The following is a 17330-nucleotide window of genomic DNA, read 5'->3' on the forward strand; positions in this document are numbered from 1 at the left end:
CTAAATAAAAATGGACCCCTCCTACCCAATCAAGACGGTGGAATCCTGAGCGTTAGAAGGGTGGGCTGGTTAGGGTCACTACCTAAAGACATCCCTGGGGACCTAATTCTAGTTAAATTCAGGAATCGGAACATTGTCCCCCATCTACGATCCTCCCAGCCCAAAGAAGGAGATGGCCCCATTTCCATCTGGGACTTGTACGATTTCTACCTAAGTACCCCACATATCCCTCCACTTAGATCAACGACAGCACACAAATATTTGATGGGAAGTGGACTTCGTACTTTTACTGGCAGTAGCTCTCCTGCCCGTAATAGATTTGATTTATTGTACAAAAAATGTAATTTCTGAAGGGACAAGCCAACGTATTAACCCAGACTGTAAATGCTAATTTTATGTATAGTGCGATGTAATTAATGAAATGTTCCAACAGGCTGGGCACACGCTCTTTTAAATTGTAGATATATTATTGTTTGTAAGTTTTTTCATGTTTGTTTGTATGCTTTTATGATTTTTAAATCAAAAATCGAATAAAGCTAAGTGACACTAAGGCCCAGTAGAACCAGATCTGTGGTGCCACCCCTATCTAGTTGGAGCCTCAGTTGTTCAGAGACCCCAAGCAGAGGGCACTAGGTGCTAAACCTGGCCAGAACACCAGATTGAGGGGGGTGAAGGAGGCCATTTGTTTCAATGAACACTGAAATGTACTGATTGCATGTGCATGCTTCTCTAGAATGTTTACAAATAGTGGTAGAAGCAAGATCAATCTGTAAGCAGGCCATTTGAGAAAATCGAGAGTCAGCTTCTTTAACACAGGCACTACTTTTTCATGTTTCCAGGCTTTGGAGACTCAGCTTTCAGAGAGTGAGAAATGCAAAAGATGAAGCGCCGTTAGCAGAAGCAGAGGGCATAACTTGCTGAAATAAGAAGGCGTAAGGGGGTGTTAAGGGGGTGTCAAGGAGAACTGGATTTGATGGAGTTAAAATAAATGGTGAATATCGAAGGTCAATGGTCAATGGTCAATGGTCAAGAAAGTGTTCCTTTATCTATTTGCACTAGGAGCTGGGAGTCAGAGGAATAGGAGCCTGAATCTCAGACACTTTTTTACAGAAGAAGACAGCCATTTCATCACATTGTGAGAGTGAAGTGGAGGGGGAGATAGTTGTAGAATCCGATAGAGATTTAACCATTTTAAATAGCGTTTTAGGACAATTCTGTGCCATGGCAATTTTATCAGAGTAGAAGACGGCTCTGGTAGAACAACAGTCTTTGTGATATTTCAGATTTTCTTCTTTGCAATAGGTTTTCATTTCATTTCATTTCATTTTGGACATTTATAGAGCGCTTGGAAGTACGCCCACCGGCGTGTCCCCGCGCTGTGATAAGTGAGAAACTGAGGTTCCACCCACCCTCCCCGCCGACTACCTGCTGAACAGAATGGGCTTGAGTTTTTTTCTAAAAATCAATTCTGATGGCTCCAAACGCAGGCTTAAAGGAAGAGCATTCCAGTGTTTGGCCGCCAGATGCCTAAAAGATCTACCCCCCATGCGGGCTTTCCTTACTCTTGGTATCGTTAAGAGCCCTGTGCAGGAGGATCGAAGGCTACGTGTGGGTTCATACACGGTCACCAAGTTCCTGAGCAACGCAGGAGCCTTGCCATTCACAATACGATGGCATGTGGAGAGAGTTTTAAATTCAACCCGACTGGCAACTGGAAGCCAGTGAAGTGCGTGGAGCGCGGGTTTGGAGGGGGATCTCCTGGGGAGCCTCAACACCAAACGGGCAGCTGCATTTTGCAGCACCTGAAGGCGCCCGATGACCCTGCTGGAGGCACCCAGATATAATAGGTTGCCATAATCGAGGCGGGAAGTCACCAGGGCATGCACCAACGTTCTGCGGGCCGCAAGGGGGAGAAGATCTAACACCTTTTTTAAGGTCCTCAGGACGCCGAAGCATACCCCAGCCACACGGCCCACATGTGTATCAAAGGTCAGGCCAGAGTCCAGCCAGACCCCTAAGTTCCTTGCCTCCTGGCAAGGAGCTGGCGCCTTGCCCAAGCAAGAAGGCCACCATGCTGACGACCAGGCATCCGGAGTCCCACCCACAATCAGTACCTCGGTCTTGCTACCGTTTAGCTTTAAACAGTTGGCGGACATCCAGGCTGCTAGATCTTTCATGCAGTTCCTGAAGTTGTCCGCCGCAAGATCCGGGGTCCGTGAGAGGGAGATGGCCAGCTGCGTGTCGTCGGCATAGGACACAACACGCAGCCCATATTTCTCCACTATTCCCGCCAAAGGGGCAACATAGAGATTAAACAAGGTGGGGCTCAGGGAGGAGCCCTGAGGTACTCCCTGGCCCAACCCGATCTCTCTAGAGTAGCAATCGCCCAGATGGACCTGAAAGCGTCTGTCAGATAGAAAGGATCCTAGCCAACCCAGCGCTGCACCTGAGATACCCCCTTCCTCCAGACACTGTAGCAGGATGGAGTGTGCTACAGTGTCAAATGCAGCGCTGAGGTCTAGCAGGATTAAAGCCATGGTTTGGCCTTCATCCGCACCCTGACGCAAGGCTTCCACCGCCATTAGAAGAGCTGACTCCGTCGAATGACGGGGGCGGAAACCAAACTGGTTTTGCGCCAGGTTCTTTCGAGGTGCACACAACTTGTTTTGACCTCGCATAGAGCATCAATAAACTAGGAGGGAGGAGGTGGGATTTGAGATTTGGTGTAGGTCTGAGGCAGAGCAGTGACAGAAAAACTGTGCTCGGAAGCTTACGAAGGGGAAATAATAAACGCAACAAAATGTGCAAATTCCACACAATAATCAGAAAGTGAGAGAATCTGTGCAAATCCCTTAGTGAGTCCTGTATCAAAGGTAAGTGTATTTTTATTTCATAGACATGAACAATACTCCCCTTACCACCTTGTTATTCCATTATAACATGCACTTGACAATATATACTAACTACGTAGGATTTCAGCTTGAATGGAGTATGTCCATTTCCTATCATTCTGGGTGTATTTGATGGTAAATGTAAGAGGGTCGGTGATACAAAACACATACCTCTGATGACATGAGTGAAATTACATGTGCCACCGTATTTACTTACATAAAATGTTTTCTTTCAGTTGTAACTACCAACTATTTTAGATGCTTTATTTTGAAAGCAAAACTTGGTTTAACTAATGAAGGACCATTTACAATCAGCAAATAAAAATTCTGGCTTAGCTGTTTCTTGGTATCATGTAGTCTTATAAAAACACCCCAACCTTTTAGTGCACTAAAAGGTTGGGATGTTTTTATAAAGACTACATGAGTGTGGAGGAATCATAGAGGATCCTGACACCAACCTGGATATGATGAGAGGTGAGAGGTGACAGCATGACAGATGGCCTGCAGGATATAAGATTAAAGTGCTCAGGGCTACTTGTGTCAGTAACGCTGTAGCATATCACCAATAGGAAGGCCCTAAGGCGTGGATGGCTGCTGAGGCCAGGGCTGAGACTTCACCAGCCCATGACAATGTCTCCGCCCAATGGTGCCCACTGGTGCAAGCCCCTTTATGTGCCTGCTCTAGCCATCAGACAAACCTATAGCCTTAGGTTCCAGTGAGGGTCAGCATATTTTTATATTATACCAGGAGTGAGTAATATGTTTTAATTCACTGGTGATATAGTAAAGGGGCAGAAACAGAGAGAGCGAAGCCCTGATGCCCATAAGGGCGAGCTGCCTCAATAGTTTATTAGTTTGCTTCTAAATCTTGATTTTGTGTATTGTTTCTCCTGAAATTTCATTTCGTTTTTAGACTCCCAAATTTAATGGCCCTGCAAGGTTTTTCACAAAGTATGCATACATAAAGTCCTGCAATTTCAAAACCAATGGGAGGGGAACAGTTATGAGGCAAAGGACCTCAACTGAACTGATATGCATAAACCAAATGTTGAGGATGTCTCCCAAACAGTCACTATGCTATGCTTCTTAGTGCAAAACAGGCACACCATATCTGTTCTTATAGAACACTTACCCATATGATAGGTTGAAGTCTGTTGGCCCTGAGATGGGCCCTTCTTGGACTCTTTTGAGGTCTCCCAAAGCACAAAGCTTTCTTACTACTCTTCGGCCCAGATGTACAAAGCCATTTAGCCTTTGTTAATGGGCAGCATTTCTATTTAGGCCGATTAAGTAATGCTAAATGGCCTTTTCAGATGTTCAAAGGGCCAAAACAGGTCACAATTTATGATTTCTACACAGTAGAAATCGCATATAGCGACCGCGATTTTAGGAATTGCAAATAGGGATTACCTATTTGCGACTCCTAAAGCACATGTACAAATTTTTTCCTAAATGCGAATTGGGCCTTTAGGAAATACAATTACCATTGGCTTCAAGACAATGATAACCATGTGCAAAATAAAAAAATGCATTAAAAAGGCATTTTTTATTGTGACGTGAAGCGCACATATGCCCCTAGGGTATATGTGCATATACATGTGCACTAGGTAATTTGGGCTTTCATTTCTTAAAATGTGATATCCTTTTAGGAAATCACAATTTAGGAAATGCAAACTATTTCCTATTTCGCCCATGGGCTGGAATGCAATGGCATTTCTAATGGCGCTTCCCGAACAGCGATTCCTAATCTGTAGGAATTGCTATTATGGAATCACGAATTATGTATATATCCTTTTACATTTCTTAAATAGCGATTCCTACGGAGTCGCTATTTAAAAAATGTAAATGGCCCATCTTTTCTATGCAGTACACACTTTCAATATCAGATGTGTTTAATTGTATGACAATAATTCTGCATCCAGTACATCATCATACCACTACATCAAACTATAGAGAAGTGTAAAAAGGTTAATATAATGGCTAATTTGGTTAGGTGGACAATGCAAAGGCAAAAGTAATACCAATGGACCTATATAACAGAGGTAAATGTGGTAGAAAACATAAGTTTATAAACATATTTACCCCAATTACAACTGCCAGTAATTTATGGGGATTCTGGCAGGAGTAAGCCCGTTTATGGGTTTGGAGGTCTAAGCAAAACATGCAGAAGACTCCACACCCACAAATCCCATTCAAGGGATGGAATTAAGGCAGTTTATGAATGTTGCAAGGCATTGTTGGCCTTGGAAGTATGTGAACGCCCACAATTTTCTTTTTCAACCTAAAAAGGGTCAGATTATACTCAAGCCAAGGGCTGGTGTAAATCCCTCTCAAGGGTAGTAAAGGAAATGAATCCACCCTAAATTTGGTGGGAGTGTAAGATACGGTGTGTATCTACTGGGAAAATAGTTTCCTTGTAGAGTGTTTTTTTAATGCATTTGGAAGGGAGATTCCATTTCCCCTCTACAGGAAAATTAAACTCAGATGTGGATTTAAATGTCTAATTGTAGTTGTATTACTTTGTATGTGAAGAAGGCCCACTATATTTACCATGATGATGTAGAAATCACCGATATACTAGGTGCAATATAATTTTAGATTGATATCATTTTCCTAAATTTAGTGTTCCCCGCTAGAAGAATAAGAGGAAACTGTGGCTTACTGCATCAGTGCAGGTTGTAAAAATTCCAGCTGGTAGGGATTGTGGTTAAATGTGGTGATAAACCAAAATATAGAGCCAAGAAAACCAAAACTGGAGCAACATTTTAATAAAAGTAAAGAATATGTATTTTTGCAAGGCAAAAAAAATACCATTACAGAAGTAATGTAAAATGAGTAGAACAAAGACATTCCACTCTTGGCATCCATGGTTGGCATCACTCTCATCCGTAAGTCATTAGGAGTATTTCTCTTTCCTGTTCTCTCTTTTCCAGTCGCTCCAATATTGGGTCTACGCCTTCTATCCTGCGGCAAATAAAGACGCTGGAACAAAGAAAAGAGTTTCTGAGCATCAGTATTGTATGGAGATAATAAATTAGATGGAGACAACCAGCATTTCTTCAGTGACATAAATAAATGTGTAAAGTCTAACTAAAGACTATTTGTCCTCCCACTAAATAAATGTGAAATGTCCAACTAAAGACTTTTTGTCCTCCCACTAGCATCTTAGCTGGGCATGGAAGAGAAGGGAGAGAGATGGATCTGGGATGGAAGAGAAGGGAGAGAGATGGATCTGGGATGGAAGTGAAGGGAGAGAGATAGATCTGTGACAGAATAGGAAGGGAGAGAGATATATTTGAGATAGAAGAGAAGGGAGAGAAATAGATCTGGGATGGAAGAGAAGGGAGGGAAATAGATCAGGGGTGGAAGAGAAGGGAGAGAGATAGACCAGGGATGGAAGAGAAGGGAGAAAGATAGGTTTAGGATGAAAGAGAAGGGGGAGAGATAGATGTGGGATGGAAGAGAAGGGAGAGATGTCCGAAATGGAAAAGAAGGAAGAGAGGTAGCTCTGGGATGGAAGAGAGGGAAGAGAGAGAGAGATCTGGAATGGAAGATAAGGAAGAGAAATAGATCTGGGATGGAAGAGTAACGAGAGAGATATATCTGGGATGGAATAGAAGGGAGAGCGATAGATGTGGGATGGAAGAGAAGGGGAGTGACATCTGGAATAGAAGAGAAGGAAGAGAGATAGATCTGGGATGAAAGAAAAGGAAGAGAGATAGATCATTGGCCAGAACTTTTGGATTTGACCCAGTCAAACGCGGCCAGATAGCCCAGGTTGGTGCTTTATGCTTTTAAGTACCATATTTGCAAATATTCCTCAAAAATTCATAACTTTAGTTCTACTTACTGGTTCAATACATTATGCTCGATTTTACTAACCTGGTGTGAATTATTTTTGTATGGTGTTTTTACTGTATTGCACAAGTACTTTACACATTGCCTCTTAAGTTAATCCTGACTGTTCTGTGCCAAGTTACCAGAGGGTGAGCACAGGGTAATTTTGGGTGTGTATTGACTTACCCTGACTAGGATTGTGGTCCCTACTTGGACAAAGTGCACACCTCTGTCAACTAGAGACCCAATTTCTAACAAAGGTATTCACTTGTGATACACCTTTTACGATCACAGAAATCAACCTGTGCACTTGTTATAGCTTTTAGGTCTGGGTGGCAAACTCTGCTTGCTCACGGAGTTGGCAGAATTCGGGCACTCCATGCTGAATTCTGCCTTTAGGGCACGAAACAGAGTTTTTTTCCTGTTCGTGCATTCAAGTTTTGTTTTGGCACTTGACTGTGAGAGCCAAGAGTCTCTGGCCGCTTGCAAATGTGAGCAAAGCTTCTCCTACCACTAGCAAGGTCTAGTGGTACGAGACTTCACACTCAATTTCATGGCTTCCGGCCAGGACGGCGCTAATCAAATGCCGATCGCAAATGGAGCGGCCGAGCAGATATAATGCTGGAGATGCAGCTGAAATGCATTTGAAGTGGATTTTCTTCTCAAACTGGCTTTCAGACTTGTTTTGTTAAGAGAGAAGCCTTTCTTTTTATTTATTTTTTCAAACAGGAAGGAAGTGCCCCAGAGACTCCAACTTCCTGTTCCTGTCCAACAGGCTCCTCCCAGGGCTTTGTCCCTCTCCTGGTCACTTTTCATTGGGATCGGAAGTGGGATCACTCTCATTCTCTGCTTCATATATACCATTGGACTTAAGGACTTTGGATTTCAGATTTCACAAGTAAGTTGAAAAACTGATGTATAAGGGTGTTGTTTGTTTGATTGGTGGTTTCTTTGTACTTCTAATTAATTTTTAACATTTATTGTGGTGCGTCACCTGCAGTATCAGATGGGGCATATTTATTTTTTACATGCAACTTTTCTTCTTTAATAAAGGAAAATCTTGCACAGTTCACTACATTTTCTCCATATTTTTAAAAGTATTTGCAATATTGATTTAGTTCACTGTGTGACCTAATCTGCCAAGGGACCTTCCAGCCAGTAGGCCCAACACTAGTCATGGGTGCATTAAACAACTGTTTCTGTGGTGTCTGTTGAATTGAAACATCAAGTCAAAGATAGCTTTATTCGATTCCATAGAAACCATAAAAGCACATATAAAAACATTAAAACATTTAAAATTACATTTTGATTTGAGGCAAACAAATACAGTTTGACTACACCAATATATTTCCAGACTATTTACACAAAGTGCCTAGTACAGTTCAAAAATGTATGGGCTCATTGAAGTTCTACATCTAATGATGAATTCTAAAAACTTTGATACAGTAATAATAGTTATTTCATCCTGAAGTAGAAAAATCTTAAAAAGAGCAGGTCTACACTGCCTTAGGCCCCAGCGCTTTAACAAGAGAGTTAAGTATCTTCTCCTTCCTCACCCATAAAATTTACAAAAAAGAATACAACGAATAGTATACTGTACTGAACGGTCATCGCATGGGCAGTTACTTAGGTTTTTAACCAATCATTTATATCTGGGAAAGTAACCATCCTAAAGAAAATGCCCATTCTCAGCCGTGCTAATAACATTCTGTCATAACTACCCAGCTCAGGGCCCAAATAAAGCTGCAGACACAGGCTCCTGCCGTAGTGAATGGTGATGGAGAACTGAAGCCTTCTTTCCCTCAACAGACCAGCGTTGATCAGCCAGGAAAGAGGTACATTTTTCTTTAAGCGTTTTTTTGGGGATGGAAGTTATGAGTAAAGGCGTATAGTAAAATTCTGGGTGCCCTATATTTGTCAGAAAATCCTTGACATAAGAAAGCCACTGTATATTATTTGACCCCTCGAGCTTCATGCAATCTGCGATGGCCGCCCTATTAAGATCAGTTTCAGTGGAGGTCCAGATCTTATGCCAGAGCATCACTGGACTGGTCCTAATTAAGTCAGTGATATAGACCAAAGCAAGTTCCTTATGGCAAGAGTAGGTTGGGGTAGACCTAGGGACGGCTAACAAATATCTAAGAAAACTATTTTCCTTCACCTGAATTTCCTGACAGTCTGAGATGCCCCAAATGCCGGCCCCATATATGGCAGTTGATACGCACTTAGCTTTATAGATGTCAAGCAAGATGCGTACAGGCCTGCCACCCATCTTGTGTGCGAACTGCATTAATGCTCCAATAGCTCGCGAAAAGGCTAGGCACCTGGTAGTAATGGTTGAAGTCCATGAACATTTTTTATTAAAAACAACCCCCAAATAAGAAAAAGTATTTGTTATTTCTATCTTTGACTGCTCTAAAAATGTGTAGCAAGAAACCTTATTTTTAGATGAGCAGCACATGGTATAGGTTTTCCCTATATTTATTTTTAGGCCCCTAGATCCCATATATACTGAGAATCCAGTTAGCGCCTTCTGGTGGCCTACTTGGGTTCTTGACATAATAACCGCATCATCTGCGTAAAGTAAAATAGGCACCGCAGTGCCATCAATTTGAGGATAGTCCACAGCCAATTGTGTTTGGTGATCTGCTACATTGTTAATATGTAGGTTAAAAAGAAAGGGCAAAATACAAATAATAGTGGAGGGTCAAAAGAGCGAATTTCAAAGAAAACGACTATGTGAGAAAACCAGTGGCAATAGTCCACTAATCAGGGTACATCATTCGTGGTTGTTGAAAAATACCCATCAGTAGCTCTTCCTTGGCGCCCTTTTCATCATGTGGGTTCCTTCTAACCATGAAGGATGGTATTTTGGTATGGTCAATATTGACAGCATAAGGACCAGTGATGGTATGACTGGGTCACAGGGAGCTACTGAAAAGCAGTGCGAGGGGGTGTGGTAAAGTGCAAAAAGTGCCGGGTAGTGATATTTAAAATTAGATAACTATGAGGAAAAATTATTTATTGCAGACCTCAGAGTTTCTAAGAGTTAAAAAGAGCGAAATTGGTAGTTTCACCTAATAGCTACCAACAGGTTGGTCGACATGTTTCAGCAGAATTTCGGATCACAGAGGTATCCACTGCATTCCTCAGGACCTGTATCGCTACTGCTAGTGTTGTGTTAGAAAAAGTAAAAAGGAAAAATTTCACCTGGGTACTAGTGAAGAATCATTCTCCCAGCTGAGAAGTCCGGTGTAGAGCAAACATAGTCGAGAACAAAGGAAAAACATACAATTAGTATATCTATGGTATCCAAAACACTTTCATGGTATACCATATCTATAAAGAGAAACTATAATGCAATCCTCTTAGTAGTACTTTTATTCCTACATATAACCACAATACCTTGATATGATATGTAGTAGGACTCTCACTTACCATGTTGTGCAGGAGAGTACTGCCTCACCTCACCTGGCTCACAGCGCAGGTAATTGAAGCACCGCTCTAATGTAAAAAGAGAGACATACAAAGACACGTCAGCGACAGCTGACTTCACACTTAATCACAGCTTTTTCTGGTGCTTTTGCGGGTCAAAAAATAGGCCAATATGCCCTGGCTTGGGCTTCGGCAACATTTAGTAATATGGCACTGGCAAGATCTCCGTTTGCAGGGAAGGGTGTATTTTATCGATTGTTCTTGGAAGAAGAACAATTATATTTAATCACAAATGGGAGCGTAAACGGCATCTGTATTAGCCCAGATCACCGCCTTGTAGTAACACATGATTATAGGATGTCTCCCTGAGTAATCTGAATGAGCCACTGCGAAAATCACAGAGAAAATCTCCGCTTTTAGGAGTGTGTCTCAATAAATGTGTGGTCGCGTTAAGACTAACACGCGATTAATCAATAAGTAGTCTGGATGAACCACAGAGAAAATGTCAGCGTTTAGTAGCGTGTCTCAATTAATGTCTGTTCGCGTTTAGACTAACACGCGATTAATCAGTGCCCCAGATCTTCAGTGCAAGCGGTTATGACAATTTTGTATCCCGCCGTGGTAGATTGACAAAAATATTACCGCTTTGTAATGTCTGTTCGCGTTTAGACTAAAATGCGATTAATCAGTGCCCCAGATCTTCAGCGCAAGCGGTTATGACAATTTTGTATCCCGCCGTGGTAGATTGACAAAAATATATTACCGCTTTGTAAGCGTATACTGCGAGCGGGGAGGCAGCATAGCCTGATAGAAACACTAGCGCTCAGCGATCCCTGCTCTGTACACATCCTGGGGGAGAGCACGCATACAGTGGCTGCCTACTTCTATGATCGCTGACAGACAGGCATAGAGAGCGTGTCTCTTACCTGCCCGTCGGTACTTCCAGCGTCCCTCTGGCTGTAAGGGGAGGTGACGCGCGTAACTACCAGCAACAATTTCACTTCCTCAAGTGGGCGTATCCCATTACATCACGTGCCCCTAGAGGATTGTGGGACATGTAGTCCAAGGAAGGAAATACCTGATTCCACACGTTTTAAGTTGTGTGATCTATTTCGCTTACGTTATGGTTACATAATCAAATGCGCGGGCATTTATTCAAGAGGGTACTCCAGTCTAATTAGACTTCAAGTAGATCATTAGATATTAAAAAATGCCAGCAGACCTCGCCGGCAGGTTGATATACACAACTAAGGTGTTGTGGGATATGTGGTGCCATAATGAATAGCGTGTGGATCTACACTATTGGATGGGATCTATCCGTAAAGATTCACAATCAATCTATGGGTGATCTAAGAGTGATGTTAGTATGTGTAGATACCATCACCTGGGGAGGGCAAACGTAGCCTTGTATCTGGTCAGAACTAATGCCAAAACCCCTGATCGGGTTTGTGTCTTGAGATTACCCTCACAGTGTGATAGGGGAATATTTATCAGAGTGACATCCACGGGATGTCATCGTTCAACCCATCCTTGTCTGAGTTAAGGGTATACACCCATTTTTGTTCTTTCTTGAACAAAAACTTGTTTGTGTCTGTCACGTGGTTAGGTATCAGTGGTTGTTCTAGCACAGTCCAACGGAAATCATTTGGGCCATGTCCCACCTCCAGAAAATGGTTGGTCATTTTGGTGGACTGTTTCCGACACCTGATGGTACTCTTGTGTTCGGAAATGCGTGTCTTAACTTTTCTGGTCGTCATCCCCACGTATTTATACTCACAGGGGCAGACTATCAGGTAAATGACATTTAGACTATTGCAATTGGTGAAGCGCCTTTGTTCCCACTGACGCCCACCCCCAATGTCAATAGTTCTTGATTTGGCAGTCTGCGGGCATGCAGCACAATTCCCACATGGATGGTGACCTGTCACGGCTGGCATGTCCCAGAGTGTACCTACTGCTCTAGGGGTCACTGATCTAGGTCTGGTGTGGACCAATTGGTCCTTTAGATTTCTGCCCCTTTTGAAGGCAAACAACGGGGGAGGCAAATTGTCATTACCCGTGTTGAGGATACCCCAATGTTTCTTTATGATCTTCTGTATCTGGTTGGAGCGAGTGCCAAACGTGTTGACACAGGTGATCCGAGGTTCTTGTGTTTTGGGAACTGATGGCTCCAGAAGGCTTTCGCGGTTGTTGTTGAACGCCCTCTTTTTCGATCTTCGTATCAGGTGCTTGGGATACTTTTTCTCAAGCAAGTTGTTCTCCAATATTTTGGCATGATTGAAGAAACTCTCCTTAGTAGAGCAATTCCTCTGGATTCTCAGGAATTGCCCATAAGGCAGGTTGTCTCTCAGAGCTTTTGGATGACAGCTATCGTAGCTCAACAGAGAGTTCCTTGCCATCGGTTTCCGATAGAGTTCGGATTGAAGACCAGTCGAGGTGACATTGATCTTGAGGTCCAGAAAAGCCAGATGTGTTTTGCTGTGTTCAACTGTAAACCGGAGGAATGCATTTCTGCTATTCAGCCAAACGTGGAAGGTTTGTAGCTCATCCACAGTCCCACGCCAGACCACGAGGACGTCATCGATGTAACGTTTCCATAGGCGTAGCGAGGCGAAAAAAGGGTTCGTTTCGGTGAGGATGATTTCTTCTTCGAACCGATGGACGTAGAGATTCGCCAGGCTAGGGGCAAAAACGCTGCCCATGCTGGTCCCAGAGACCTGTAGATACATGGAATCCTCAAATTGAAAGTAATTTTCGGTCATCGCTAGATTGGCCAAAGTCATGATGAAAGAAACCGGAGTGATTGAGTCTAAATCACGCGCTCGTAGCAAGGTCTCGATCACATCAAGAGTCTCTCTTTGGGGGATTGACGTGTAGAGAGATTCTACATCGAAGGATACCAGTAGATCCATGTTGGCATCAAACTCAACGTCTGGTAAAATCTTCAAAACATCCTTCGTGTCTTGTAGATATGTAGGCATATTGTGGACCATAGGTCTCAAAAAATGGTCTACGAATGTGGAGAGGGGTTCGAGAAGAGACCCAATGCCCGATATTATTGGGCGTCCGGGCGGTGGCCTTTGAGGTTTGTGCACTTTGGGTAGGCAGCTCTAAAAAATCTTACAGAGGATTCTTCGGTAGTGATCAAACCTGCCGATAAGGGCGGTGCTATAGTTGTCCTTGATACAACCACATACCGTGAGGAATGCATTCGACAACTTAACGATGTGAGATCATATCGGAAACTCGCTGAGGATCCTACAGAGAGATTGTCACTGGCCATCAAACAATATGTTGAAGAAGCACTCTCTGAGGGATGGATAACATCGAAGGAGGCATCATATCTGCAACTGGCACATCCTGTTGTCCCTTACTTCTACGTGCTACCCAAAGTGCACAAACCTCAAAGGCCACCGCCCGGACGCCCAATAATATCGGGCATTGGGTCTCTTCTCGAACCCCTCTCCACATTCGTAGACCATTTTTTGAGACCTATGGTCCACAATATGCCTACATATCTACAAGACACGAAGGATGTTTTGAAGATTTTACCAGACGTTGAGTTTGATGCCAACATGGATCTACTGGTATCCTTCGATGTAGAATCTCTCTACACGTCAATCCCCCAAAGAGAGACTCTTGATGTGATCGAGACCTTGCTACGAGCGCGTGATTTAGACTCAATCACTCCGGTTTCTTTCATCATGACTTTGGCCAATCTAGCGATGACCGAAAATTACTTTCAATTTGAGGATTCCATGTATCTACAGGTCTCTGGGACCAGCATGGGCAGCGTTTTTGCCCCTAGCCTGGCGAATCTCTACGTCCATCGGTTCGAAGAAGAAATCATCCTCACCGAAACGAACCCTTTTTTCGCCTCGCTACGCCTATGGAAACGTTACATCGATGACGTCCTCGTGGTCTGGCGTGGGACTGTGGATGAGCTACAAACCTTCCACGTTTGGCTGAATAGCAGAAATGCATTCCTCCGGTTTACAGTTGAACACAGCAAAACACATCTGGCTTTTCTGGACCTCAAGATCAATGTCACCTCGACTGGTCTTCAATCCGAACTCTATCGGAAACCGATGGCAAGGAACTCTCTGTTGAGCTACGATAGCTGTCATCCAAAAGCTCTGAGAGACAACCTGCCTTATGGGCAATTCCTGAGAATCCAGAGGAATTGCTCTACTAAGGAGAGTTTCTTCAATCATGCCAAAATATTGGAGAACAACTTGCTTGAGAAAAAGTATCCCAAGCACCTGATACGAAGATCGAAAAAGGGGGCGTTCAACAACAACCGCGAAAGCCTTCTGGAGCCATCAGTTCCCAAAACACAAGAACCTCGGATCACCTGTGTCAACACGTTTGGCACTCGCTCCAACCAGATACAGAAGATCATAAAGAAACATTGGGGTATCCTCAACACGGGTAATGACAATTTGCCTCCCCCGTTGTTTGCCTTCAAAAGGGGCAGAAATCTAAAGGACCAATTGGTCCACACCAGACCTAGATCAGTGACCCCTAGAGCAGTAGGTACACTCTGGGACATGCCAGCCGTGACAGGTCACCATCCATGTGGGAATTGTGCTGCATGCCCGCAGACTGCCAAATCAAGAACTATTGACATTGGGGGTGGGCGTCAGTGGGAACAAAGGCGCTTCACCAATTGCAATAGTCTAAATGTCATTTACCTGATAGTCTGCCCCTGTGAGTATAAATACGTGGGGATGACGACCAGAAAAGTTAAGACACGCATTTCCGAACACAAGAGTACCATCAGGTGTCGGAAACAGTCCACCAAAATGACCAACCATTTTCTGGAGGTGGGACATGGCCCAAATGATTTCCGTTGGACTGTGCTAGAACAACCACTGATACCTAACCACGTGACAGACACAAACAAGTTTTTGTTCAAGAAAGAACAAAAATGGGTGTATACCCTTAACTCAGACAAGGATGGGTTGAACGATGACATCCCGTGGATGTCACTCTGATAAATATTCCCCTATCACACTGTGAGGGTAATCTCAAGACACAAACCCGATCAGGGGTTTTGGCATTAGTTCTGACCAGATACAAGGCTACGTTTGCCCTCCCCAGGTGATGGTATCTACACATACTAACATCACTCTTAGATCACCCATAGATTGATTGTGAATCTTTACGGATAGATCCCATCCAATAGTGTAGATCCACACGCTATTCATTATGGCACCACATATCCCACAACACCTTAGTTGTGTATATCAACCTGCCGGCGAGGTCTGCTGGCATTTTTTAATATCTAATGATCTACTTGAAGTCTAATTAGACTGGAGTACCCTCTTGAATAAATGCCCGCGCATTTGATTATGTAACCATAACGTAAGCGAAATAGATCACACAACTTAAAACGTGTGGAATCAGGTATTTCCTTCCTTGGACTACATGTCCCACAATCCTCTAGGGGCACGTGATGTAATGGGATACGCCCACTTGAGGAAGTGAAATTGTTGCTGGTAGTTACGCGCGTCACCTCCCCTTACAGCCAGAGGGACGCTGGAAGTACCGACGGACAGGTAAGAGACACGCTCTCTATGCCTGTCTGTCAGCGATCATAGAAGTAGGCAGCCACTGTATGCGCGCTCTTCCCCAGGATGTGTACAGAGCAGGGATCGCTGAGCGCTAGTGTTTCTATCAGGCTATGCTGCCTCCCCGCTCGCAGTATACGCTTACAAAGCGGTAATATATTTTTGTCAATCTACCACGGCGGGATACAAAATTGTCATAACCGCTTGCGCTGAAGATCTGGGGCACTGATTAATCGCGTTTTAGTCTAAACGCAAACAGACATTACAAAGCGGTAATATTTTTGTCAATCTACCACGGCGGGATACAAAATTGTCATAACCGCTTGCACTGAAGATCTGGGGCACTGATTAATCGCGTGTTAGTCTAAACGCGAACAGACATTAATTGAGACACGCTACTAAACGCTGACATTTTCTCTGTGGTTCATCCAGACTACTTATTGATTAATCGCGTGTTAGTCTTAACGCGACCACACATTTATTGAGACACACTCCTAAAAGCGGAGATTTTCTCTGTGATTTTCGCAGTGGCTCATTCAGATTACTCAGGGAGACATCCTATAATCATGTGTTACTACAAGGCGGTGATCTGGGCTAATACAGATGCCGTTTACGCTCCCATTTGTGATTAAATATAATTGTTCTTCTTCCAAGAACAATCGATAAAATACACCCTTCCCTGCAAACGGAGGTCTTGCCAGTGCCATATTACTAAATGTTGCCGAAGCCCAAGCCAGGGCATATTGGCCTATTTTTTGACCCGCAAAAGCACCAGAAAAAGCTGTGATTAAGTGTGAAGTCAGCTGTCGCTGACGTGTCTTTGTATGTCTCTCTTTTTACATTAGAGCGGTGCTTCAATTACCTGCGCTGTGAGCCAGGTGAGGTGAGGCAGTACTCTCCTGCACAACATGGTAAGTGAGAGTCCTACTACATATCATATCAAGGTATTGTGGTTATATGTAGGAATAAAAGTACTACTAAGAGGATTGCATTATAGTTTCTCTTTATAGATATGGTATACCATGAAAGTGTTTTGGATACCGTAGATATACTAATTGTATGTTTTTCCTTTGTTCTCGACTATGTTTGCTCTACACCGGACTTCTCAGCTGGGAGAATGATTCTTCACTAGTACCCAGGTGAAATTTTTCCTTTTTACTTTTTCTAACACAACACTAGCAGTAGCGATACAGGTCCTGAGGAATGCAGTGGATACCTCTGTGATCCGAAATTCTGCTGAAACATGTCGACCAACCTGTTGGTAGCTATTAGGTGAAACTACCAATTTCGCTCTTTTTAACTCTTAGAAACTCTGAGGTCTGCAATAAATAATTTTTCCTCATAGTTATCTAATTTTAAATATCACTACCCTGCACTTTTTGCACTTTACCACACCCCCTCGCACTGCTTTTCAGTAGCTCCCTGTGACCCAGTCATACCATCACTGGTCCTTATGCTATCAATATTGACCATACCAAAATACCATCCTTCATGGTTAGAAGGAACCCACATGATGAAAAGGGCACCAAGGAAGAGCTACTGATGGGTATTTTTCAACAACCACGAATGATGTACCCTGATTAGTGGACTATTG

General features: G+C 43.4%; 1 protein-coding gene across 4 annotated transcripts in view; it reads right to left on the reverse strand.

Annotated features, from left to right (window-relative positions):
• Positions 1-5623: 5623 nt before the first annotated feature.
• IZUMO1 (izumo sperm-oocyte fusion 1) overlaps positions 5624-17330 on the reverse strand; it is a 268814-nt gene continuing 257107 nt past the window's right edge. For all 4 annotated transcript variants that reach the window (XM_078650921.1, XM_078650920.1, XM_078650919.1 and 1 more), the window contains one exon: positions 5624-5873. In XM_078650921.1, coding sequence (XP_078507047.1) covers positions 5774-5873 — 100 coding nt within the window. In that variant the 3' untranslated portion in view covers positions 5624-5773. The remainder of the gene's footprint in view (positions 5874-17330) is intronic.

The sequence above is a fragment of the Lissotriton helveticus genome, chromosome 7, assembly GCF_964261635.1.
Source record: "Lissotriton helveticus chromosome 7, aLisHel1.1, whole genome shotgun sequence".
NCBI classification, from domain to species: Eukaryota; Metazoa; Chordata; class Amphibia; order Caudata; family Salamandridae; genus Lissotriton; species Lissotriton helveticus.